Below are 27,487 nucleotides of genomic sequence, written 5' to 3'. Positions count from 1 at the left end.
TCCGTCCGTCCATCCATCCATCCATCCATCCATCCATCCATCCATCCGTCCGTCCGTCCGTCCGTCCGTCCGTCCATCCATCCATCCATCCATGCATGCATGCTGTATTTTGAATGACAAACCTTTATCTTTTACTCAAATGACGATTACGTACATGAGAAACCCCCCTTACCTTTATGAGTTGGTCTAAACAGCAGTTGCTGTTGTGAGACACGTGAGACACAGAGATCAGCAGTTGAGTGGCTGGTGTGTCATTCTTGCTGTTTCCCAACTCGTCATCACAAAAAACACTTCATGTCGCAACAAGTAGTCTGCTACGTATAACAGTGATTATAATGATAGCTCGTTCTGATAATGTTTTGAAATTGCTCCATTGTATGATTTACAATGGAGCAAGTTTTCCCTAAACTTTTTTTCACGTCTCCGAATATTAATTGAATCCCTCCTTTGTCTGTATTCTTCTGCAGCTCAGGCACAGAGCGCTTAAGCTGAGTGAGGACGAGATCCGTGCTGCCCTCTCTCACACCGATCTGGCACAAATGTGGCAGAGGGACCTTAAGCCATTGCTGGTTACCCGGTACCCGGGCTCTGCTGGCAGCCAGGCAGTTCGGGACGTAAGTTTACTAAGCTTATTAACGAATGCTTGATGTTTTTACGTTTTATTTTAAGTATGTTTATTACCCGTTTAAAGGGTATTATTTTCAATAAGTACTTTTGATCTGACAAACGAGCCTCACTGGAATACATATTACAGTTTATTAAATATGACTTTGTATGTGTTTTATTGATAAAATGCATGAAAATTAAGAACTCTCAATATTTTTAATATATACCAGCAGCGCATTAAACACTGTGTTTAATGTGAAAAATACAATGAAAAATGAAAACAATTTCAATGTTTTATATGCAGGTTTGGTGTAAATTCAAGTTACCTGAGTTTTTACAAACACTTTGTTTGTGTGTTGACAGCATATAAAAACAACCCTCGGTTCCCTCGGAGCAGGCTGGGAAGTAACGGAGGACAGTTTCGAGTCACAAACGCCCTACGGACCGCTGCCCTTCACCAACCTGGTTGCCACACTGAACCCGTCGGCTACGCGCCACTTGGTTCTTGCATGTCACTACGACTCCAAGTACTACCCCCCTCAGTGGCACGGGAGGGAGTTTCAAGGCGCCACAGACTCAGCCGTCCCATGCGCCATGATGTTGGAGTTGGCTCGAGCCCTGGATGAAGAACTGAAGACTCAGAAGGTAACAAAACCAGACTGTGAATTGTACCTCCACCAGATTCATTTAAAATGTTAGATTTTGCATTGTTGGAAATGTTGAGATTTCAGTTGTGTTTGGTGAATAACTAGCAAGTAGTAGTGGATACTTGTTTACTGACTACAAATACCTCAACTGCAATGCAACAAGCTCATAATGAACGTAATAGACAATAAAATGTGTGATTATTTTTATTATGCTTAATGGAGAGAGTGTTGATGTAATCTCAGAACCTCTAGATGGCAGTAAATCTTTAGAAATAGTAATAATGTAACAGGAGTTTCTTTTCTTATACCCCCATGTAGAGCTCCAACTCCAATCTGACCCTGCAGTTGATCTTCTTTGACGGTGAGGAGGCTCTTTTCCAGTGGACCTCCATGGACTCGCTGTACGGCTCTCGCCACCTGGCAGAGAAGATGGAGACCACCCCGCATCCCGAAGGAGCCGAAGACACCAACCAACTGCATGGCATGGTAAAGAGCAGTTCATCCTCCTCAATTCAGTCTACATTGGATGAGAATGACTATCCTTTCATGAATCAGTTATGACACCCTGATGGTTTTCAATAGTTTCTCGTGGGTTTTTTAAATTTTACTTTTCAAAAAGTTGTTAAATTCTTGAATCAGTTGAACAACTCTTGTGACCGACTGGCGACCTGTCCAGGGTGTACCCCGCCTCTTACCCAAAACGTTCGCTGGAGACAGGCACCAGCACCCCTCCTGACCACACTAGGGACAAGGATGTACAGAAAATGGATGGATGGACAGTTGAACAACTGAGTCATATATTAACTTTGAAATATATGATAAAATATAAATAATATCAATAATATTGTCTGATGTTAAAGTTTTCTGAAATATTTGAGTGTGTAAAAGAAAAAAATTATGCATGATTTCATTTATAACAATCAATAGACTAGGATATTTGCATTTCTGTTTCTCTGTTTGCCAATTGTTTGGCGACGTTTTTACTTACACTGACTGGCCAGTAGGTGGCATGTGCTTCACATGCACTTCATCTTCACAACAGGGACTGAGAGAGTTGACTTTCTGAGCAGTAATAATCTTAAATTAAAAATGAAAACACATTTGTTGTGTTTTCTACGTTTACATAGAAAAATGTAAACGTAGAAAAAAATGGAAAAAAATGGAACCACAGCAAAAAATTATATCAAGAAATGAAGACATTCCACAGTACGTTTTACTGAAGCTGTGGTGTCTGTGTGCATAAATGGGAGTTTGGTGTGTCTTGTGGTTAAGTGTGTCATGTCTGGTAGTTGGACAATGGATCACATGATGTCATACTTGAAAACACACATATGGGATGTGATTATCGTAAGATCGGCTCTGTGTCAAAGAGTTTATCTTTGGGATGCGCAACAAGAGTTTCTCGTGAGAAAATCTGACTTGTCTGTGTTGTTCACCTCTCCCTTTTCTTAACCTCTGCAGGACCTGTTGGTGCTGCTGGATCTTATCGGGGCCCCTCATCCCATCTTCGGAAACCAGTTCCCCAGTACCACCACCTGGCTCACCAGACTACAGGACATTGGTAAATAATCATTACAAATGAGTGTAGATCAAAAAAAAAAAACTCACAAGAACAAAAGCTCTTCCCTTGTTTTACTCATGTCTGAAGACTGTCTCCACATTGTTTGCTTGCAAGAAGAGTAAGACAGAATTGAACATGCAAATTTTTTTTTTTTTTTTTTTTTAGTAAACTAGAATAATAGATTATATCTTTGTATTTAACCCTGATGTGTAAGCAGCCTGTTGAACCTGTTCAGGTGCATAGCGAATATGTCAACACAAATGAACTTTGGTAGATAAAACCAGTGACTTGCAGAATCATCTGAAACATCTTGAACAAATGAAGATCTGGGGTTTCTCTTTGAACGCAGTACATGATGATAAAAGATGCACTGCTGTGCATGTTTTATGCACTCAGTAGAGAGGATGACTCGTGGCTTTTTTTTTTTCCAACAATAAATTTTTCTTTTCAAAATAAGGCCAGATTTGTGGATTACGCAACTATTAGTTAGCCTGTAGCTGGATTCTCCTACATGAGCTGTGGATCTCTGCAGCCCCTATAAGTTACTTTGTTCCTCCTGGCAGCCCAGCTTCGGTTGCATCAGACTGTATCCAAACACCACTAATAAAGTAATTCATTTAAAAGATAAATAATTTTTTTTTCTTTTTTTTCCAACTAAACAGTTGCACATTTTCTTTCCATTTCTAAACTCAGAAAAACGTCTGCATTCTATGAACCAGCTTGTTGAGCATCCTAACAGTGTGCAGTACTTCTGGCCTGATCGTCCAGTCGGCCGTATTCTTGACGATCATATACCGTTCCTAAACAGAGGTCTGTACCAGCCGCATAAGAACAACCTTGCCTTCCAATTAGTGTATGATCACTTTCTTTCTTAATGTTTCTTTTTTCTTTTCTTTATCCTAATTCTGCCCCCCTCTCTATCTGATTTAGGTGTTCGGATCCTCCACCTCATACCCTATCCCTTCCCGTCTGTGTGGCACACATTTGACGACAACGAAGAAAACCTGGATCGCTCCACAATTCAGAACCTGAACAAGATCTTTCAGGTTTTTGTTTTGGAATACCTCAACACCAGGCCCAGCGTTCCTTCGAATCCACAAAATGCCCCATGAGGCTTCATATAAAGTATATGATTGTGATGTCAAGCTCTTCAGCCGAAAGTATGCACTATGTTAGAAGTTGTAACTCCATGTATGCAGGAGTCACGTGTAGAAGTTTTAATGTTTTCTGATTTAAGCAATCTATTATCTAAATGCTTAATAAAAGAGATTCAAGTTCAAATTATTGTCATTATTTTTGATGTTTTGCCACAATACAACTACAAACCTCAAAGTATTTTACTTTGATTCTATGTGATTGACCACCAGAGATTAGTGTATAATTCCAAAGTAGAAGGAAAAAGTTTTTTCTGTTGTTGTTGTTTTTGTTTTTTACAAATAAAATGTTAAAAATGGTGACTGGCATTATTGTTATAACTAAACAAAACCTAAACACATGGAGAGTCGATACAAAGGGATCTGAAAACAAAATTAAGCAAAACTTTTTTTTTTCTTCTTTTTATTTTGAACCGAACAAAATTATTATCTCTCCTTTCAGAATTATACTCTACCTTGTGTTGGTCTATCACATAAAATCCCCAAAATATATTTTTTGGGGGATTTAACTTGTCATGAATACTCTCATCCTACTCATCAGATGAAAAGATCATCAGTCTTTTCTGCTTTAAATATATGATTACCCGACAGGTCAAAGCTTGTGTTTCATTTTGTAATGAACATCTAAAGGCACATCCCAATTTTGATGCCAAATGGCATCCTATGTGCCTGGATCTGTGTTTTTAGTTTCTTTTTTTTTTTTTTTTTTTAGGAAATATGACTTGGCCACCCACATTGACATGGCCCAACTGAGTGGAATAAGGGGTTTTAGCTGCAGGTTTTTTAACATTTTCTCACCCTCTGTGAATCTGCTCAGTGTTTAGTCAGCAAACCTGCCAAAGGCAGGAAGTTGGGCTCATTCTCACCGAAGCAACTCTCTCAAACTCTTTACATCCTGTCGTCTCACACAGAAAAGTGGATTACTTCCTCTGCTGCCCTTTCATGTGTCTGCTTTTGTTTATATGAAACTGTTAGCCTGTTTCTGTCATGTAATGGGAACAACTGGGAACAACTAATAAATGTTTATGCAGACAACGATTGTATCTTATGAGAGGAGAGTTAGGAGTCTACTGTGTGATCTCCTAACTCACAAATGTTCCTATTTTTTTCCTGTTTCAACCCTTTTCCATCATGCTGCTTTTCATGTGAGACAAGGCACCATTTCCACCCATCTGCCTCACCTTAACAGCGATCCCACGATTCCTTTAATCCTATCATGAGGCCCTCCTTGGAATTTCACCCCACCTTAAGCCCCATAACTCCAGACCACTCCTTTAGAAATTCAATGGCAGGATTTGACCCTGTCCGGTACAATCAGTAACGCCTAGCAACAACTTGAACCAAAATACTGTAAATCTTATCTAAAATGAGATTAAAAGTGGCTTGTTTTATTTTACACTGCTGATAAAACTGCTTAATTGCATTTCAGATTGATGTAAAATGAGGGTATTAAAATATTGTTGATTAAAAAAAGGTCTGAATTATATTTCTTGTGAGCACCAAAAAGACAGGCAACTCAAGACTTCTGTGTGTTTTCCTCTGTTCAGCGCTGCTCTGTGTTGCACATTTGACAGCAACAACAGTAGAGCTTTCATCTGGAGCTGATTATAGTGCAGCTGTGTGATAGTTGAATGATGGAAAGGACAGGGACTTTCTCCCAGTTTGTAAGGTGTGTTTCAGCCTTTTGGAAAACAATGAGGAATCTGAGAAAGATTTACTTCTTTTAAGGAGGTGGTTGGTTTGTGGCTTTGAAAAAGGGAAATTTAAAGAGGAAGTACAATAAGCAGTCCTGTTTGTAGTTTGAAGATATCAGGATGTGGGAATGCCTCCTTTCTGTCAGGACAGAGAAGCTTTGAAGAGAAGATGGATGAAGTTAAATGCAGCACAATCCCACAAGAGTGTCTGACAACAGCTGCAGAAAATAAAAAGCTGTTGCAGAGATTCTGAGTTGAACAGAAAAAAAAAATATGGGTGAGAATGTCTAGACTAAATCTAACTGTCTCACGCTTCTTGACAGAGTCAAGGCAAAGACAAATGATCAGATGGGCCGGTAATTCATCTTTTTGATTCAGGTACATTGGAGTAGGGCACTCTACTCCAATGTACCTGGTCTGGAGTTGCAGACCATGTTTATAGATTCCCAGAGCTCTTTATAGAACACCAACAAAAATGTTTTCCATAACTCAAATGAGGTTTCCCGGCTTGAAACATTGTATTACTCATAAAGCTTTAAATATTCTTTTTTTTTCTTTGTCATATGAATGGAGCAACAATTACAGTCATTGTAAATTGCGTCAAGGTTTTATTTCATTGTGGCAAAGCGAAGCAGTGTGTTACAACATCATCACGTACCAGTAGAGGTCAGTGGTGAGTCATTTGGTCGTCTGTTTTTATTTTTATTTTATTTTACTATTATTATTATTTTTTGGGAGGGGAGGAGGGTTGTATCATAAAAAGCAAAATTGTGATGACATAGAGTTAACTAGCTTCACTTTAGACACCTTATTATTATTATCATGTAAAAAATTACGTTTACGCAACACTTGTGCTCAAATCTCAGATATACTTATATTGTTTTCCTCAAAAGTAATAAAGTAATCGCTTTAAAGTTTGAATACAACCTACAGAGTGCTTTCTGTAGCATTTGTTTTAGTATAAAGATTTGTTCAAAGATTTGTTTTCGTGTTCTCTGGTCTTAATGTTTTTTTCTTTTATTGAAAGATTAGTGTTGTTTCAGTCTTCCATAGATTAAAAAAAGTACTGTGGTATGAAATGTGATTATAATTTTTGTCGATGTAAAATAAAAAACAATCATACATAAACTACAACATATAAAGGAATCTACCTTTAAATAATGACTGCTCACTAAAAGGCATTTTTGTGAACAGATTGCGTTTTTTTTTTTTTTTTCTTCCTTCCAGCAGTCCATGAAGGCAGCATCGGTCCCACTCTGGGCAGTGAGGAGCTGAAAAATACTAAATCAGTACAAAATATATAACATTGTGAAAAACACTACCTCAGAAGTAGCGAACTGGTAAAGTTTTTTTTTTCCTTTTTACTTGAAAATTCTTCTTCACATAAATTGTGTTTTTTCCTGGAGTCCCTGAAGGCACCGTCAATCCCAACCCGGGCAGTGAGGCGCTGTGGGGGATGTCAGTCTTAGTCAGTCCAGCCTCCAGTCATGCTTGATTGTTCAGAGTTGTTTAGTGAGTGAACGCAAACAGACTAAAGTCGTCGTGCTTGTGTGAAGAACATGACAGGGGAGAGTTGAAAGTTAATACTTTTTTTTTTTTTTTTTTACCGGCGCCGTCACCTTTTTGTTTTATTTCTCTTCTGTCGTTGACTTTGTTACTTAAGAAGCCATGGAGCCGATAACAAAGTGGACGCCAAAACAAGTTGTCGACTGGATGAAAGGTGAGTGAAACGTTTTTAGTAAATGTTTTGTTGGTGCTTAAAAAGTCCTCACAGAAAAATGTCACAACTCTCAAACTCGATTCTCGTTTTCTGCAGTTGGTTTCGTAGAAACTGCTCCAGTGTGACAGCATACCTTCACTCAGCCGCATAACAATAGAACCACATTCCCTTCTTTACTCTCACTTAGCAAACTTAGAAAACCAGCGATGCTTGTGTAACATTATGAGTGACTTTTTAAGCTGTAAACCTGACTAAACTTAAAATTCTTTTTTTTTCTTCAGATGTTTAAGCTGCATTCTCATAGAGAAATAAAGAGAGAGGCTATTATTTCGCTCAATATTTTTAATTAAGCTACACTGATGCCTACTAGTAATCATTGTGCCCTTGTGGCCCTTAGTTTTCAAGTCACAGTCTAGTCCAGCCATGGTAAATTAAATGTCGCTTCGTTGACCATGCAGTTTATGTTTTTCAAATATTCAAATATTTACTCTGACGTTATTCATTTACAGTGAATAACTATTAAATAGGTTGAGGTGATGATGTGGATAAAAATAGAATGTTTTCACTTTATGACATGATCTGAAAGTGAAAAGTAATTAATCTCTGCCTCTAAATACAAACATTTACTGGTAGACCTGTGAAGTTGTAACATTTTGTTCTAATTGTTTTTTTTTAAGCCTCAAGAAAAACAACTAAATTATCAAATTTATTTATATTGCACATTTCAGCAGCAACAAGACAATTCAAAATGTGTTACATGATAACCACAGAATAACATGCGGGTTTTTTTTAAAAATGTTCTTCTTGTATACCTTTTTAACCCTCTGCTGTCTATAACTGGATTATTTGGTCAGGCTACCAGCTCAAGTAACTAGCCTGGTTTTAAAGTGTTGTTCTTTGTTTCCTGGCCATAGTTTCTTCATTGGCTTCTGACTGTTTTAAACATCTTACTGACACTGAATATGGCTTACTTTGAATCTGCTTCACTCAGTAACATCATCCACACTGAAGAGTGTTGTCGGCCTTGTTGTGCTTTAAGTGCAGAATATTGCACCTTTTGTTCTTTTTAGAGTAATTAAAGTCTTAAAGGCTGATCTTATCTGTTTACTCAGTTGGGCACTCTGCTCAGGCGGCTAGTCTGCAGTTGGCTCCTTAACGACCGTGTAATTTGCTATCTGTAGTTTTTAAATGTTATCTTAACAAAACATGGTGAGTGGTATCGCTTTACCTGCCATGCTGTGATTATTTTTCAGGCAGTTTACTGACAGATTACAGCAATAAGTGAGGGGAGATGAGGGACTGAGCTTCTCTATGCTCTATACAGCCAAAGGAGAACTGTAAATACTCATCATTAGCTCATTAAAGTGATTTAAACCTTAGAAACAGCATGATAAAAAAGGTTTTTAAAAGTCTAGTTGTTGATAACGTGCTCGAATACCTGGGACCTAAATAGGACAGACCACCTGTTGTAGTGGAACAACCACCAATGTTCCTGTTAAAATACGACATAAACATAAACTGTAAGTAGATATTTAGGAAAATATGAATGATAATCAGTTATTTCCTGATATGCCCCTTCATTATTTGCGGACAGCTCTTGAGGACCCACAGACTTGTTTAAGGCGCTGAAAGGAATGCTTGCTATGTTAGTGACATCATTAAACTTTGAACCCATCTTCACAGTCACAGCATAACTATGTCTAAGCGAGTGTGAGGCTAAGAGGAATGTAAAGCAGCGACAGGCGTCACTGTGCCAAAGACCAAAACTAGAATCTTATTAATTTTTCTGATATGTTGCAAGGAAATGAATCATGGACGATGATCAGTTTGGATACTAACCTGTTTCTGTATGTGTCACTATAAACAGCTTCCCAAAAGAAGCTTAGGTGATTTCCCTTTTTTTTTTAACTCTCATATTGTGTGACTCAGCCCTGTCTGTTTATCAGACAGAGGTTATGTTCTGTCAATGGGAGTGTCAGCAGGGAGCATAGGGATTATCCAAGCGTATGTGGGGGGGAAGCCCAGCTAGTGCACCCATTGACTGTGGATTATTTATCAATACAAACCTCCATTGTTGCCAGTGTGGTGAAAATTTGACTCAGGAGATTTTTGTGCCGCTCCTAATCGTGGGGGTTGTAGCCCCCTTGCAAACACAACAGAGGGGAAGAACCGTGAGCATGAGAAAAATTCACACACCTCTTTCACATTCAAACCAGGTGATGCATAAACGGGGAATGTGAGTTTGCATTTTTATCTAATTTGGGGTTTTGAGATAAATGCTGGTTTTGTCATGTTTGGACTACATCAGAGGAGTTTATTGCAATTTTGTTTTTGCACATTAGTGGATGACAGAAGCTTTCCGAAAAAGCATTGAACTGGTGTGGTTAGAGATGGCTAAACAACTATTTGCTTTAGTTATAGGTGTTTACCGTGGGTGTAGACTGCAATTACACTCCAAGCAGGTGGGTCAACTTTTAATCTGCCAGAGCCACAAAACATGGAAAGCTTTTGAGTAACTTTTAATATGCAGCAATGGTTGTTGTAGTCTAAAACATTACCCAGGAACTCAGCTTTACAGGGTTTCCTATACTTTTTGATTTATGGGTGACTATGAAAAAACAGTGTAAAATAGTGTGGACAATTATTTATAGACTTTACTCAGTCACCCACTGTCTGAATTTTCCTTCCTTTCTTCCTTTCCTCATTCCTTCCTTCCTTGTTTGTGACAGAAGTCAAATGATCGTCTCAGGAAGCAACCATATGAAGACCTTTGTCCTCATTCGCCTCAGGCTGTTTTCCTCAGCAGGACTTGGCCACAGTTCTTTGTGTATTGAAGCCGTTGCTAATCACCTGCATTGTCAAAAGAGATCAAGTGATTGTCGCTTGATGCTTATTGCCAGCGAAAGGGAATTTGATTCTTTGAATTTAGACACTTGTTTTTTTGTTTGGGGCCTAGAAATGGCCGGTAGCAGTCGTCCTTCCTTCACCACAAGCTCTGATCTTCCAGCTAGTCCTGTGGTGTCATGTGATTGCTAAGTCATATCTCGTGTTGGGATCACTTCCTCTAGGAGGCAACTTTACTTTTTTTTTTTTTTCAATGAATGCATTTATTGAGAATAGTCTCAATAAATGTCTTTTAAAACCGTGCCTGCGTTTGAGATTTGAGTTTGGTTGTACCTGAATAACTTCCACAAATGACATCAAATCAATGACCTACATACCCACGTTCAAGAGGCGAGAAGTTTAAACCATGTGACAAAAGTACTTCTCCAAATATAGTCCCGATTCCACACAGGCAGCACTTCATCTGAGAAGAGCTGGGAGCATCATGAGATTATTTAGCTCCAACTCAGCTGAATAGTATTTCATTCACCAATTCCTCCCCTCTGGCCCACTGTGGACCTACTGGGTTTTAACAGGGTATTCCAGACATATAAACTGGTACAACTTCTGTCAGGCTGAATGGCTCCTGTCCAATTCTTAGCAAGCTGAGACACTGAATAACCTCCAGTGTATCATTTCGTCTTACATGCTGCCAAGTTAAATTGCAAAAACCAAGTATCAGAAGGAGTGGACATATAAATGATTGCTACTTTTTTTTTATCAGAGATTTGTCCAAATAGAGCAGAAATAAAAATAATTACATTATATCTCCTTTTCAGAAAAAATGTTTGTTCACTTACTATAAAGGGAACCTTACATATTCTTCTGTGGAGAACAAATTTTGTTATTTATATTGGATCATCACTTAGAGATATTTCCAAATAGTCCTTTCATTATCCAGTATTTTACACATCAGATGGAGTTTAACTATTATAAAGAAAAATCGTAGCAACTTTGTTATAATAGACTTGGCTATCTGTTGATTGGTCCCTGAATAAAAGCAGCAGTCCAAAAGAACAACAGACATGCCTCTGTAACAATAGTTTATTTTCCAGAAGCTTCACACACTATTTTGTGTGCTGTCTGACTTCAATTTAAACATGTGATCAAGTTTTCTTACCTCAGTAACAACCTCCACACACAAGATTGTTCCTGTAACTGTGAGCTTTGGGACTTAGTGCATTTTTTTAATCAGACAAAAGATGAGATATTGTTTCCTACCAGTCACTCACTGATCAGGTCTTGTGAAGCGTAAAATCAGCCATTGCTGCTCACAACCGTTCCGGATTTTTCTGTGCATCCCTACATTTAAACAACAGGTGGTTTCAGACCAAATAACCTGGTTCGCCACACATCGGTACAAGGAGTGACAGCTGCATTTGTAAGTCATATTGGTGTGACCCAGCAAAACTGAATGTGATCCTCAATTGGACGGGTGTCAAACTCTTGCAACTTTTATGTGTGTCTGCTTTAACACGCCTCAGTCTAATCATTCATTTATTTGCAAGACTCTATTGAAGTTCACAGATGCTAAGTTGGAAATAGTGTCATGTGATTCAGATTTGCAGAACTTGGGGACCCATGAAGGTTTCAGGACACGCAACTTTAAGGACTTGAATTTGAAATCCCTGATGTCAATGGCTTCGTCTCAGTTTTTCTTTCCCACAACTTTTCTTTCTTTTGTATAACTAAAAGTTTTTTGGGTTTTTTTGTACAATTCATCATTTCTCATCATTTCCCCTCCACAACAATCAATCTTTTTCATAACTTGTTTCATTAGGTTTCTAAATAATGTGTTGTTATTTCTAGTGGTGCATGGGTTGCAGTTTTCTGGCTGATCACTGATCTTTAAAAAGCCTGACCTCCTGATTCTGATTTTGGCCAGTAGAATTTTTATCAAATAATTGACTCTGTCAGCCGTCGCTCTTATTAAGATGATGTTGTTTTAAATCTTAATTTGAGAATCTTTGAACTAGCCAATAAGGCGTTTTAAATATGTTTGTGTGTAAATACACTAATGCTGTCTAATTATAGAGAACCTTATACCAATCCATGCATATCGGCAAAATCCTAACATCATTGTGGCTACTCATCTGAATATAATGCAGTGGCATGTCTTTGGCATTGTTCAACACATTTTAAATCCAGAAATGCTTGGCAGCCAAACTTTTGGTGTCGGGCTTTGAAGTAACGCCAAGGTGCTAAAGAGGCAGCTGGGTGGTTAGAGAAGTGATAAACACGTGCTAAATTCACTTTCCCCTTTGACCATGCATTTGTTTGGGGGAAAAATAACAAGACTGTTTGAATCCTAACAAGGTGAGTGACTTCAGTGATGGATGTCGTGAGCAGCAACATCTGCAGGGATGACAGCAAGGTGTGTCAACAGAGATGTCACACCTTCATCTTTATCTTGCAGAAACAGAAACTTCCTAGTCAGGAGTGTGAGCAGACGTAATAATACTGACATCTCAGTTTTATGGTAGAATTTCCTGTTGCTGCTTTAGCGCCTGCTGTATAAGGGAAGTATAATACTGTGTTTAGATATCAACCACAGGCACCATTAATCCGTTTTAGCAGCCTGTATTCTGCGCAACACTGTGCATACGTGGTTCAGGAGGAACAGGTGTCAAATAAATCCAAACAAACTCTTGAAAGACTGCAGAAGTTTGTTTGTCTCTGATGCCAGCTTGCTGTTGAAAGGAAACGGGAAGCTGGTGTAATTTGTTCAACTGAAACCCAGTTTGGCTTCTTTTCTTATTCACGTGTTTCAATTCATCCAGTCAAAGTCTTTTTTTTTTCTTTTTTTTTTTAAAATCAGCCATTTGTGTTGCACTAATCAGCAGACTACAGTGTCATTTTTCCAAGGAACCGGCATTTAGAGTTTAAAGAGAAGTGCTGTAAGAGGATTCCCCCTGGGGAGAAGTTTTGTCACTGTTGGTTCCCGTGCAGCCTGTTTCTCACATAATCCAGATGCTCCAGAGCCTCCAGCACAGAGTCTTTAAGAGAAATAATCAAATATTAATCTGCATGTTCCAATTCCTTAATAACACTTTTTCATATCACCTTTAAAATTGTAAATATAGCTACATATCATATAAAATGGTAGGCTTTTTTTGTTCCTTTTTTTTTTCTTTTTTTTTTTATCAGTTTGCATTTACGTCAGTGTCAAACACGTTTTGTCACGGTGTGGGAACTGGAGGCGGGGTGTCTCCCCGTATCCCTGACATTCCCAGGCTAGACCTGTTTGCTTCTCATTCAAATTTTAAATGTGCATTGCAAATCTCCCAGGTGATCACGGTTTAGTATTACAAGCTGTTTGGCCTCGGTCTGCCCTCAGAGGATTGGTCCAGGAGCAGCCCTGCTTAGGTAACGAAATAAAAAGCTGTGGTGAAATGAGTCTGCTTAAAATATAAACTGTCATTAACTACATAAACAACGTACTTCAGTATGACCAAGTTTTAGGTTGGGGCTGTGCTCTATCAGTGGTTGCACAGTGGTTCAAATAAAAACAGAAGAAAAAAAACAGGGAAGTGCATGGATGTGCTGATATCGCTTACACACATCCATGTTCAAACACTGAAACAAAAGAATAGAGATGTGGTGAATTGTTTTTTTTTTCTATCAAATCAAATCAATACCTTCACATAAAAAGTTTCTAAAGCCGATGCTAACTGACAGTCTTAAGAGTGTAACAGTAAGTTGGTGGCTATTTCACCTCGGTGGTAACAAATTGCTGATCCGTTACCTGACACTCTGTATAGGACAGTATAAGAACTACTTTCTTTCTTATTCTCTAATAACAGTCTGAAATATTAAGATATCACACACAAACCCTTGATGTACATCTATGGTACATTAGGTAACTATACCTTTGTGTATTCTGATTGAATAGATGAAAATGGAACTAAAAATACTTTGAAGGCTAAAGGGAAGCCCCAGACTGTGTTGCGTGATTGATCAGTCATTGTATTGTTTTCTTTAACGCAGGTCTGCGGGTCTTAAAGCTGCATGTTATTCTATTAATCCATAAAGCCAATGAATTGACACTGCTGTGCCAAGCTTTGGTTTTCATTTAGTTTATGTCTGAAAGACGGTTAGGGAGCACTTCAAAAAGTTCCCCAAGCATACAGCAGGAAGAACTGAGGATGACGTTTCCCTACTGTTCATTTAGCCCTAGACTTCCCATCACTGTCATCGCCTGCTAGGAAAAACAACTTTTTGTCTTTGCTTACTTCCTTATCCCAGCCCAGCAGTCTAGTTAAAGAATTCAATATGCAGGTATACTAGAAACACCTGCTGACCGCTTAACTTGAAATCATCATCCTAGAAAAGACAAAGAATTGTAAAAATCATTGTTTTCTCTTTTCAACCCAGCTTTAAACAGAGTATCCAAGCAAATATAGGTTTTGAAAGTTTTATTTCTAGAAGGCTGGGTGACTCCTCTTTGTACAAATCCCAACTTGGAGGAAGCAATCTTTGGCAGGTTCGTTGGGCCTCTCTTTTGAAAGCTTTGCTGCATACACCTGAGTAAAGTATCTCACCTGTCTTTTGTCGGTTTGAATGTACCATCTTGATATCACTTCAGGTCAACAATGTACTAATCCCATACAGGTATAAAAAGTTCTCTTTTCTTGATCTGGCATGGCTGGGAGATTCCCACCAGGTGCTACAAATAAACCTCACCTGCGGAAGGGTGGAGTGCGCTTTATGCGTGGTGAGTGAGGTTCGGGATAGATACCCGTGTTTGTTTGTTTTTTTTTCTTTGAGAATCCACGTGTGGTTGTTGAGCGTTAAATCTAAATGTTGCAACACCAAAGAGAGACTGCTGAGAGAAAATGCAGAGCACAACATTAAATTGTTTGTGTGAGTCAGAGCCACCCTGTCCTGGCTTGTGGGTGACACACTGTCAGTCACTGATTTCTCTCTAACTGAGGATGACTCACCATCCCTTACCCACATCCCTTGCAGCAGGGAGAACAGGATCAGCTGCCTACAGGGCTGTAGGCAGACTCGTGATGCCTTGCGTTGCATAATTCATTCAACTGCTTCTGTTTTAGATGTTGAGGAAAAAGTGTGTCCCAAGAAGCTAACAGGTTAACCGAGTCTGATTTCAGGTAATTTCGCTTACCTCTTCCAGTAAGTTAAGATACGAGGACAAAAAACAAAAAAGTTTTTTAGTGTTTTTGCTCTGAGCGGTAACTAATTATTTAAGCTGGGAGCAGAGGTACTTCTGACCTGGACACAAGCCTGCTCTACTTTTTAAATGCCCCCATCTCTCTGTCCCATTTCCCACTTCAACTACTGGCTCTTCCCCCTTGTCATTGCTCTAGGCTTAATTTTGTTTGCAGATACAGCCAGTTCATGTTTATAGCCATTGTAGATGATTGGGTTGGCCACCAGTAGCAGTTTTCCACAAAAGAACTTTCCATCTGGATTTATATGGTAGACAGAAGGCTCAGATGTGTGTGTGTGTGTGTGGACAGGCCAGGGTAGCAACAGACATAATCCCCTGCAAAGTTAGAAGCTTGCTTCTGCTTTCTCGGTTGGGTTTTTTGAGATGTGCGTGGCCATTTGCCCTCTCATAGATTCATGATAATTAGCTGTCCTTATTCTTCAATGGGAATCGACACTAGGAATCTAGCAAGTATTGTACTGAATCCTGTGAGGCACTGGGACAAGTCTAAGTTTAATTAAAGGCTTTTTGTCATGTCTAACATATTTGTCTGTCTGAATGTCAAATTGTGCTGTTTATGCTGTGGGAATAAACAACACAACGTTGCAAAGTTAAGTTTGAGTCTGCTTGAAAATATTCAGAAATTCAACGACAAAACAGAGGGTGCTACTCTATTCCCATGGAAAGCCAAATGAGTGGGGTTCATTTCCTCCCACTAAACCCTATTTGTCTTTATTGTGGTTTCCATAGGCGGCTATTATGGTGCTAGCAAACAGGTCTGTAATCAGCATGCAGGGCCACCATGATCATACACCCATACATGTGATGGGAAAGTACCACGCAGGGTTCCATGTTTTTGTTTTGCTTTTGCTTTTTTATGTGTTTGTCTCAGCTACTGTGGTTCAGAAACTGATATGAATCTTTCCCCTAAAGAAATGGTCTGTTTTTCTTCTCCTTTCTTCTTTTTGCTTCTGTTTCAGTATAAAAAAAAATGCAGTATTATAGATTTTCCTCACAGTATGTTTATATGTAAGTGAAAAATTATGTCATGTTGTCCGACTTGGCATTTCTAAACAAAACACAATCCTCAGTAGTGACTGTAAGGCCACACAGACAACTAATATTAACTTGTGACAGGGTTTTATAGCTAACAAACAGTCCTTATATTAGACACTCTATTGTAATGCACCCATTCAACACTTGGGGTAAATGTCAACAGGCTGAACCACAACAATATGAACAGTAGAGGGGCCAGGAAAAGGATATTCTGTGGTGGGTCGACGAGTAGACATTGGAACAAGAAGAGAGACGGGAGGGGCGTGTCTGCAACATTTCTGAGGTCTTTGTTGCTTTCTTTACTGTGAATTTATGCTTGTGGTGACTAGACAGAGTGTAGTAGGTAGACCACCAGAAGAGTGAGGATTTATGTAAATCCTCACTTCTAAACTGAGACGTTTAGAAAAACAATTTCTGCAAGCTGCTTGTCTTGTTCAGTAAATAATATATTCCCATGTTATTTTATTTCTTTGTTTTGTAATTTTTATTTATTTATTTATTTTTTTAAATGTATCTGTAATGGTTATATGTGCTTATATTTAACACTTTGAATGGAGTAGCTTGTCAACAAATAAGCAATTTCCCTTTGGGGATCAATAAAATATTTGATTCTGATACTTTGCTACAAATGTGCTTATTGCATTGTAAGGAGGTTCATATGTTTCAGATGCAGATCAAGTAGTGGCAGATTTCCCTCTTTGATTCGTCATCGTGTTCTGCAGAAGTAGATTAAGAAATGTTTTTTCAGCTAAATGAGTGGCCGTTTGCAGCAACAGGTAGGGAAGGGACAATTCTTCCTTATTATATTCATTTTGAAAGCATTTCTATTAAAAGCTTTGGCGTACCTTGATACAGGCCCAACACGACTTGACAGGACCTTCCTTTATAATGATCAACCTAATATGAGTAGTTTATGATACAAATGTTGAGAACAACCTTAGACACGGCTATGTTTGCATCAGAATTTAAAGGATTTCTATTGTAAATATAATGAGGTTTGTTTTTTTCCCCTGTATTTGTGGATAACTGTTTTGGAAGTTATCCACAATTAGATAATCCCTGTAATGGTTTATTTTTGTAAGAAGCTGATGGTTTTTTATGTTGTTTTAAACTTGTTTGCACAGTGTCCTTAAGTGTTTTAAAAGGGCGGCATTTAAATTAAATGTATAATTATTAATAATCTCTAAGTAGTTGTTAGTCATATGCAACAAGGCATTCATTTCCACTGGGTATTATTAAATCTGATGCTTTATGTGAAAGGTGTTTGTAAAACCCAACAAAGACAGGAAAAAAACTGGGTCAAATTTCAGCTGCAAAGAAACAACCCTCACTAAGACCGTAAGCTCTTATTTTGTTTTCTCCACACCCTTAGCTTAGGAGCCAACTGTTATGGTTGCTCTGGGTTTGCAGAGACATTCATTGAAAAAGCCTGCAGCTGTTCTGCTGCTCTCCTTGTTTTCCTTCTCTGTTTTTTATAATGTTTGTAACCAAAAAGTCAAGGAAAGGCTAAAACTCCCATAACCTAAATTGAGGCTTGTTTTTCTTTATTTCATTAGCAGTTTACCAATCAACAAATGAATCAGAAACGTAACAATATCCAATTAAATGTGTGGCTAAATTATTGGTTGAGTCGAACACAGCTGGATAATGTCAGAGTTGCCCTGTGAAAATTTTGTACCGCTGCAAACCAAAGTGGAACTCACACTTGCTGATCCGCTCAAACCATAGCAGCTTCGTAACCTTTAAGCCCTTGTTCGCTCATCAGTCATCATCCATCACCGTGCTCGAGACAGAGCTGCTTTTGTCCTCCATTGGCGGGGCCAGCCTCAGCTGCTTTTCCACACTCAGGAGACCCGCTCAGAACAAGTATCTACTACTTGTCTGTAGTTTGAGATTAAGGGGCATGAAGTTAAACGGTATTTGTGGGCTACAGGGAGGAATGATAAGACGAAAAATGGGTCCCGCAGGGTCGTACAGTTGAGCACTCAGATAATATCAGGCAAATTTTGTTTTGGGTACAAACCACTCTGAATGTTTTGGGAACTGTGTGATCCTTGACAGAGATTTCTTTGCACTCACTAACTTATCTCCAGAGTTTTAGGACTTGGAGAAACCAGTGTCTGTATGTCCAAGAGTGAATATAAAAAAAACCATTATAGCATGCTAGCTGCAAGGGTGTTTACTTGCTTTGTTACTTGTTTGTCCTTCTGTGAAGTCATGCATTAGAGAATAGCACCGCAGTACCCGAGAGGAGCACTCTCTTTCCCTTTAATTACAGCACGCCTGGTCCGGCCAGAGACCATTGTGCCAGAGCTGGTGCAAGTTCCCACAATGGAGCTGCTGAGTGGAGAACAATGAGTCAAATTCCTGACCATTCCCCACAGGTTCGGAGGCCGGGCTCACATAGAAAGACAGTGGAGTTACAGTGGCTTTGCTATTCTATACCCAGCAGCTTTCCCACTGGTTACCTCAGCAGGCATATTGGTTTTGTGTGTGTGCGCCTGTGTCTGTGTGAGTGTGTTACTTGGTGACTGCACCTCCCACTGGGAGCACAGGGAGGGTTCATGGGGGAAGGCGCTTGTTTGGTTCTCTCTGTGGGATTCTTCACCCTTTTGTGTAATAAAATCCCTGAGAATGACAAGTTGACCACCAGAAGCAGGACTGAAATTCTTATTGATCTGCACATTTGTTGGGACAGATGGATGAAGTTGGTGAAGGAAGACATCTTGGCTGATTTTGAACTTGTTTTTCACCTCATAAACACAAATTATAGATCCTGATATTTCTTCTACTGAACCTACAGGTCGCACTGCACAACAGGTGTACCTTTTTTTTTAAAAAAAAAAAGCTCTTGAGTGTTTATAAAATATTGAGAATAGGTCAAAACATATTATTTTGCAAGAGAAGGACAACTGTGTTTATACTGCCAAAGTCCAAATGCTTAGAGGCTTACAGGTTTCACTCAATTTCCGTTGCACAGACTTTCCAACTCTTTGCTTGCTTGAGTCTGTTTATTCATACACACACTAGAAACGCGTTTATAACCTGTTCAGCATGTAATCAGTGTTTACAGAAGCTGAATTGGTGGGTGGTAAGAAGACCCCACACTGAACAGCAGGTGCCACTCTAGGAGAGCAACTGTGTGAGCAAAGAAAATGCTAAGTTGTCTTCAAGACAGTGCTTGAGTCTTAATTTTCTCTTATAACACCCATCTTTCTGTAAAATGTTGTTAAATTCAGAAGTCAAGAAATAAGATTTTCCGATTTTTCAAATGTGCTCAAGACTATAATCCAGGCAGTGTTGAATATTTGGAAACTCTCCTGCTTTCTTCAAACTGGAATGAAATCAGCATGAAACTAAAATTTCACATGCAGATTGAAGGAATTGCCTCAGAGGATTTTCTCCTTTATTGGTCCAGACAACGGACACAAAAATCCAAGCTTTTATGAGCAATGAATGCACCATATCTACCAGATCTCGCTGGTGTGAACGCTGTAACTGAAGAAAGAAGACTCGACATTTTGAGGTGCTTAAAAATGAAGTCAAAGGATGGACCACAGCTAAGTCTGTTAGTGGATAACAGAAAAAGCTTAGCTGGTTCATTTTTAGAGGAACACGGATTAAAGGCACAAAATATGAAATCAGATGATGGATAATGGTAGCTTTGGTAATACAGGTTCTAATTTAAAGTCATTGGCAACGTATGTTTTTACATCTCCACTGATTGTGAAGTTATATTTGATGTTGGTGTTGTCTGTCTTTGCTTCTGCTTCACCCACATGGTGCAGTTAGAAGACAGTTGCCAAGTAGTTTTGAGTTGCTATAAAACTCCAAAGTGTTTCATCTTCTGCAGACTTTGAAAAGTCCTCACACAGCCTTCTCCTCTGCCTCCCATCCCTCACTTCACAATAAAGTGACACTCCATCTCTTTTACTGGTTGCTCTGTCTTAAATGAAAATTGATAGTCCCTCGCACACCCTGGCAGCCATTGATCGAGGGACAATAAATGTTTTATAAGCTCCACAGTAAGGACACCCATTTTTTTTTGTATTAGCCAGAAGGTTTTGAGTTCAGAGGGAAGACTGTGTTGGAGTTTTTCTTTTTGTAGCCTTGGTGTTGGTGCAATTATGATGAACGATGTTTGTAAAGCACATTTATCCTACTTTCAGTCTCTGGTGGTGCTGAAGTGTTTGCTGTTGTTCTGAGGTGTACATAAAGGATTAGGAGAGAAAATGTTGTAGATGACTAAATCAGAAAACATCTACATGGAAAATGGAGAGTCTTCATCTCACTTGTTTTCAGACTTTTTAAAGCCTCAGTCTGGTTGGGTGAAATTATATTGTTTGGAACAATTGACATAAATCAGCAGAGGTCATTACTATGTCTCAACCACACAACTTTCCCTCTTTGATGTTGGGCACGGTTGCACCATTCAACAGGAAATGCCTTTTTAACGCAGCAGGAAGTAGAAATGTTGCCTCCTTGAAAACTCCATTCTTTGTCTTCCCCTAATCGCATTAGGAGACTGGCCCCAGTGTTTGTACTTGGCTGCGGCCAGCACTCTGCCCCCTTCACTTTCCGTCTGAATTGAATTCCTTCAGAGGATGCCGACCAGTCAGAGGTTAATCTAACTGTTCTCTGAAGTCTTGCCTGGGAATTAGCATGCTGGGGAATGAGAAAAATGTAATGAGCCTAAATAGACTTGACTTATGCGTTGGTTAATGGTTTATCAAGTCATGAAAAATTTCCCTTGTGACTCAGGGGGAATAACTTCAGCTTTCATATACACAGTAACTTTTCCCAAGGATTCCGGCAGTTATTAAAGGTCAACTTTATTGGCACTCTGGATTTTGAATATGTATTTATTCAAAATGCATATTGTGTTTTGTAGATAACACTCCTCCTAAAGAATTTTAAATGGCATTATATATAACTATATAATGAATAAACTTTTGTGATTGTGAACAGTAGAGAAGTACCAAACAATTGGCTTGAGATGGTGGAAATTATGAACATACAATTTTTGGTGTCTGAATGCTTGAAGTAAACACAAGAATCACAAAAGTTAAGGGTCTATGGCAGCAGTGGCTCTGGAGATAAAAATTCATCCTGTAACTGATGGGTTGCTGGTTCAAGCCCCCGCTGTATTTTTTTGATCTTCAGCAGGTAAAATACTGCAGAAAAAAAAATCCTGTTCATTAAATTGATCAAAATAAAGAAAACTCACCTTCTAAAATACTAAAGATCATTAAAAATCAGGTGCAGCCATTCAGGAGTCATTGATGTATATACATATATACAGGCTTTCCCCCAGTGTATTATAAGCCTGACAACCTGCCAGGCTTTACTTCCACCAACCCCACCAGGCTAAGCTTTGCTTATTTTTTATTTTTAGAAAATTAATAACAATATATAATATCAATTTAATAAATAAATAAAAACAAATTGTTTAACTTTTTAAAATTACTATTACATAAGCTGGACTGCAAGCTTCTCTGTTGCGTTGAGCATTTCACTGGCAGAGCGGAGTTATTCCTGAAAGATGGTTTGTAGTTGATGTATTTAAACGGCCACAAAACCAGGAGCGAGGACCAATCACACTGCAGCTGGTGGCTCTGCGCCAGTTTTTCACAAATAACCGCTGTCTCAGTCTTACTTGATGTCAAGTTATAGTCCATGACTGATAGAGCGATTAATAAAATGTCACATTTAACATCATATATTAGCACAAATATTGTAAAAATTCCTTATAAATACTTCTAAATTGGCACCACAAAATCTATGATGTTGATTGCAGAAGGAGGCGGGGCATGTTGGCGAGCGCCTGGTGGCCGGGCTTTAACCCATGGAGCCCCACCGGGTTCTGACTGTTTACGTGCCAAACAACAGTTCGGATTACCCACCCTTTCTAAGTCAATGGAGGGGGTACTGGAGAGTGCCCCTCCTGGGGACTGCCTTGTTGTTCTGGGGAGTTTTCTCCGTAGGGTGTCTGGGCCCCTTAGAGATGGGGTGAGAAGCCCATAAGGATACAGCATGAATGAGGATAGCCTTGTAATCCCTTCTTATTCTGGGGCATTTAAATGGAATTTAATGGAGGTTGTAATAAAATGTTTTTTTTTTTTTTTTTTCTCTGAGAATCAAATTTTGTTAGAATTATAGTCTACCTATATAAATGGTCTAAAATCTGTCAGATTAGACCACAAGGACAGAGACAAAATTTTGGTCAAAGAAGCTTGATCAAAATTTAGTTTGTATCCCTCATAAGATGGTTATCATTATTAAATTCAAACTTTAATTCTCATTGGCAGATTGTAGCATTTACAAGCTTAATCACAATGTCTTTAAAAGAGAAAAAACCCAGTGAAGTTAAATGATTTTTAGACACAACTTACTGTTTGTTTCGGATATCACTGGTAGTTACTGTTTGTATTTTTTGTCATGCTTCTGATAAAAAAATAGTTTTTGTTTCTGTTCACATTCCCAAACAAAGCAGATTTGAATGCAAAATATTTGACATCTACAAAGCATATCATCTGGCCTTGGTTTAATCAGCATCACCAAAAACCTCAGTTCACAGATTATGGACTTGCAACAGGTCGAGTCAGATCTGCTGATGCTGTAATGCAAGCGGTTCGATCTTGTTTGGTCAGCGCTGTCTAACGCATTTGTTTTTTCGGTTTTTTTCTGCATGCAAACTGTCAGCAACAGGTGCACAGGCTGAGCGTCACCTTAGCACAGAGACATCAGGTGCTGCAGTAAAAAGAACTAAACAACTTCGAGCTCCAAATTCAGCATGGATGCATCTGCTTTATGTCAGGGCTCCTTGGACCCTGAAACCCTCGCTCTGACTAATGTTATTTGTGCGAGTGTTTGCGTGTGTGTGTGTGTGTGTGTGTGTGTGGCATGAAAGAGTCAGGGTGTCTCGCAGCTGACGGGCCTTTTAGAGAAGCAGGGCACGGGGCCATGGAGCTGCAGCTGCCCCCTCTCTGTGCGTTCTTTGATGGGCAGAGAGACACGGCTTTTACTTCCACAGCCACGGCTAAAAACACACACAAAGGCCCGTTTTTCCCTCCTCTGTAGCAAGCCGTGTTTTGGAGGTTTGTTAATGTTGTTCAGCAGTGAGCGTTACAGTGCTTTTAGCTCTACCTGCACCCCATGCTTCATTCAGTGGCTGCAGAAGTTAACGGTCAAACTTGTTGATCTTTAAATAGCATCAAGGGGCTGTCCCTGATACTGACACGTTTACTGCAGGCACTCACACCCTCACACACCACTTAGCTGTAAATATAGCCTCATTGTTTCAGCAGCTTCACAGACCTGGAGGTTTCAACCGTTGTTCCCTTTACAGTTTGTTTAGTTAACAAATATGGCCGTCCCACCTGTTCCTTATCTGCACTGTGCACACTTGTGCAATTAAGACCCACACTAATAAAGCCAGACTGTATTGTTTCTGTTCAAAGGGCTGTTCAGGGTTTTTGAACGGCGGTTCTGTTAAAAGGTTGTAATCAGTTAATATCTGTCCTGCAGTTTTCAACTATTTTCTATTAATTTTATAGAAATCCAGAGAAGTCGTTCCTGAAGTCTAAAGCTTAGGGTGATTACACTTATTTGACGGGTTGTGAATAAGACTATCATGACACCATCATAAACATGACATAACACCTGTCATGAACGTCAGTAAGTCTTCATAAATATTAATGACTGTTGTCATAAAGTGTCATTCGGTAAATCATGACACTTTCAATACAAAGTTGAGGTTATTCAAAATGTCTTTGTTATGACAACTTGACATTAGAAATCATTATCTGACATGCATTTGTTATAAAAGTCTTACTGATAAAACTTGAAAAATTATGTAGCTTTATGTTATTAAAACTAAAGTTTAATCAGTAATACGTTTATAACAAATTTATGTCAGATCATGATTTCTTGGTTAATGTCAAGTTGTCATAACGACGACATTTTTAATAATGTCAACTTTGTATTAAAAGTGTCATGATTTACCGAGTAACACTTTATGACAACAGTCATAAATATTCATGAAGACTTATTCATGTTCATGACAGGTGTTATGTCATGTTTATGATGGTGTCATGACAGTCTTATTCACACCCGTTCAAATAAAGTGTCACCCTTACGGTTAGCTGAAGAGGCTATCTAAAATCAACTCAAATGTGATTTGAACATAATTTTAATGAGCTTTTAAACCATTGTCACAATAGCATTGGGTGCTTATTTATGCATATACCGCTGATTATTCAAACAGAAAATTGAGGTAGAAGGAGGTGTTCCACTAAAAGAATAGAAAATAATTCCTTTTTGTCATTGTACAAGAAAACACATTGAAATTTAAAAAAACAGCAGCTATCAAAAAAAAATAGAATCAACCAGGATGTTATGTTCAAGGTGTTAGAAATATTACTTGATATGTATTAATATTCTGCTAAGAAAATTATGATTTTTCAGGGTTTGGATCAATTTGCGATGTTCAGGGCAACAGAGATTGTTACAGAGATTGTTACCTCTTTCGTGCTTTGCTCTGCTACTAACTAAGCTGTTTTAAGGCAAACAACTTAATTTTATCTTAGAGGACTTTTTTTTTCTACAGGAACTTTATGTTTTCTCTTTTGTGTGTTTCCAGGGTTGGATGACAGCTTGCAGCAGTATATTAGTAACTTTGAGAGGGAAAAGATCAGCGGAGAACAGCTATTAAAGATCACTCATCAAGACTTGGAGGAGCTGGGCGTTGCAAGGATTGGACACCAGGAACTGGTCCTGGAGGCCGTCGACTTGCTTTGTGCTTTGGTGAGTGAATGTAAATGTGTTCGGTTTGATGTCCATCTTCAGTGATTAGACAGATTATTCTTAAAATGTGGCCATAGGACTTTAATTTACTTCCAGACAATTATTTTGTATCATTTTCCTCACGACAGTATCAGTGAGCAAATGGGCCAGAGGAGTTCATAGAGATTTAGTGCTTTTGTTGGCAGTTTAAAGCAGTGGAAGGATTTTTGTCTTAAGCTATTCACCTCTTCTGTCTCATTCCAGCTGTCCAAAAAAAAGAAGAAAAAAAAAGTAAAAAAAAAAAAGGTCTTCCTTTAGCGTTTCTTCATGAAAAGAAAAATGCAAACCCCTCCGTGCTTTGTTTTCCAAGAAACCTAAGTTTTCCAGCAGATGGGATCGATTTAGAGTTTTATCACTTCCTGTGTCTTAAAGGGTCCAGATTGTGGTCTTTGCATTTTTATCAGTGTCAGCAGTTCTGACATGGTGTTCTCCTAAAACACTTTACATTAATCGCTTGCGTATGGTGTGTTCTTTGCCGCAAACAAACTTGCAGTTTGAAGTTTCCTCAGTGTGAAAGTGTCTGGGTCTCGCTCTGAAGCAGAGGTTTGGCTCTGAACATGCTCAGAACCACTTACTTTAAAGCATAAAAAAAAATACGTTTCTTTACCGTGATTAAACATCTTAACCATGGATGATTTATTTTTTGAGTCATGAATATGGCTGCGAAAATTAATGTTGAATATCTCAGAATATCTCGCTCTGTTAGATTTATTATATAGGGCCCTTGCAAAAGTATTCCTGCACCTTCGTCACACATGTTTGTCACATTGCAAACAAATAACATTTTATTTGGGATAATAAAGTACTTTTTAGATTATAATACAATGTATTGAGATTTAACCATCTTAAATCAGCACTGAACAATAAATCTTTAAAAAAATAGAATATATAGACTGAAATACCTGACACATATGTACAATATGTTTTATTTGGTTTCCTACACCTTCAAACAACTGAGAGGTGTAATTCATCCTTCATGGGGTGGCTCTTTAAATTATTTGTGCATAACTGCTGTAGTAGACACATGGAAGCACTTAACTACTGCACAGTTGTCTGTTTCTGTCTATAGATTTAGTATTTGATCCATTTGTACCATATGAAGCATCAATTCGGCAAGGATGTTTATCATTACTGCAGTACCAAGAGTCAGGTTTGTGTACATCCATGCAATATTTTGCATCATGGTAGCAAGAAGAAAGTAGTTCTTATGCTTTTTATCCTGAATTGTGACTGAATTTATCCTTTCAAATGTGACAGACATAAACTTCCCCATCTGTTTATCTTCTGTTGAATTCAAAACCAGGGATTTTGGACTCTCAACAACCTTTCACCTCTGACTGAGGCTGTGCAGGTTTGTGGGTTTTCTTCATAAGAGGTTTCCTTATTAAGAATGGCTTAAAATTTCTACATGTCCCTGGGGAGGAAGTGAAGCCCCCCCAGATTTAATTAGCTTTCACTGAGGCAAGGTCATTCCAACCGACAGGAACTGAAGACATCAACACCAGACATGCTCCTCCTAAACTCTTTCCTTTTTCTATTAACTGCTAAGTCAGACATTTCCTGTCATGGTAATCTTTTTGACACTTCACCCTTCTTTTTGCATTTTCTTCTTTCCGTTTAAATGTTTGTGCATATACACATATAATATCGAAGATTTCTCCTTTTTATGGCACGAAGCTACATTCAAGCCCAAATTACAAGATAGATGTTCCCACATGAACCCTTCAGGAACCCAAAGCTCATGCTTCTCTTACACCCAAAAAGCTGAGGGCTTCTAACGGCTGTCTGGGGACGAAGACATACATTAAACATTTTTACTGGACATCTCTCTCTCACTGATGTCTTCTGCAGAGCTGGTGTTGAAAGCCAACATGCCAGGATTTGCTCTCAAACTCCTCCAGCTCTCCAGCACATCGTGATATCCTCTGACATGATGCTTAGCCACTACACGTTAGTCATAAACTCTAAAGGAAGTTAGATTCTACTGTTTTGCTTCAAGCGTTTTGCAAAAAATAATTCTAAGGTTTGACCAAACAAGAAGTATCTTCCATCCTTAAATGAAACGTTCTGTTTCTGAAACTTTGAGACTTTAAATGAAGGCAGATTTGTAATGTCTTGTACCACTGCATTGACACATTATAGTGGTAAT

At 38.7% G+C, this 27,487-nt stretch overlaps 2 protein-coding genes across 3 annotated transcripts in view; both read left to right on the top strand.

The window, feature by feature from the left end:
* The window catches only part of qpct (glutaminyl-peptide cyclotransferase), a 6,642-nt gene extending 2,547 nt beyond the window's left edge, over positions 1 to 4,095 (top strand). The window contains exons 2-7 of the mRNA XM_008399550.2: positions 468 to 614; positions 970 to 1,251; positions 1,572 to 1,739; positions 2,715 to 2,814; positions 3,508 to 3,624; positions 3,745 to 4,095. Of these exons, the coding sequence (XP_008397772.1) occupies positions 468 to 614; positions 970 to 1,251; positions 1,572 to 1,739; positions 2,715 to 2,814; positions 3,508 to 3,624; positions 3,745 to 3,926 (996 nt within the window). The 3' untranslated portion in view covers positions 3,927 to 4,095. The remainder of the gene's footprint in view (positions 1 to 467; positions 615 to 969; positions 1,252 to 1,571; positions 1,740 to 2,714; positions 2,815 to 3,507; positions 3,625 to 3,744) is intronic.
* Positions 4,096 to 7,125: 3,030 nt separating this feature from the next.
* cnksr3 (cnksr family member 3) overlaps positions 7,126 to 27,487 on the top strand; it is a 39,971-nt gene continuing 19,609 nt past the window's right edge. For both annotated transcript variants that reach the window (XM_008399545.2, XM_008399546.2), the window contains exons 1-2: positions 7,126 to 7,382; positions 25,136 to 25,299. In XM_008399545.2, coding sequence (XP_008397767.1) covers positions 7,331 to 7,382; positions 25,136 to 25,299 — 216 coding nt within the window. In that variant the 5' untranslated portion in view covers positions 7,126 to 7,330. The remainder of the gene's footprint in view (positions 7,383 to 25,135; positions 25,300 to 27,487) is intronic.

This window comes from Poecilia reticulata, linkage group LG22 (assembly GCF_000633615.1).
Source record: "Poecilia reticulata strain Guanapo linkage group LG22, Guppy_female_1.0+MT, whole genome shotgun sequence".
Classification (NCBI taxonomy): Eukaryota; Metazoa; Chordata; class Actinopteri; order Cyprinodontiformes; family Poeciliidae; genus Poecilia; species Poecilia reticulata.
The sequence above is the reverse complement of the archived record's forward strand: the minus strand, read 5'-3'. Positions and strand labels throughout refer to the sequence as shown.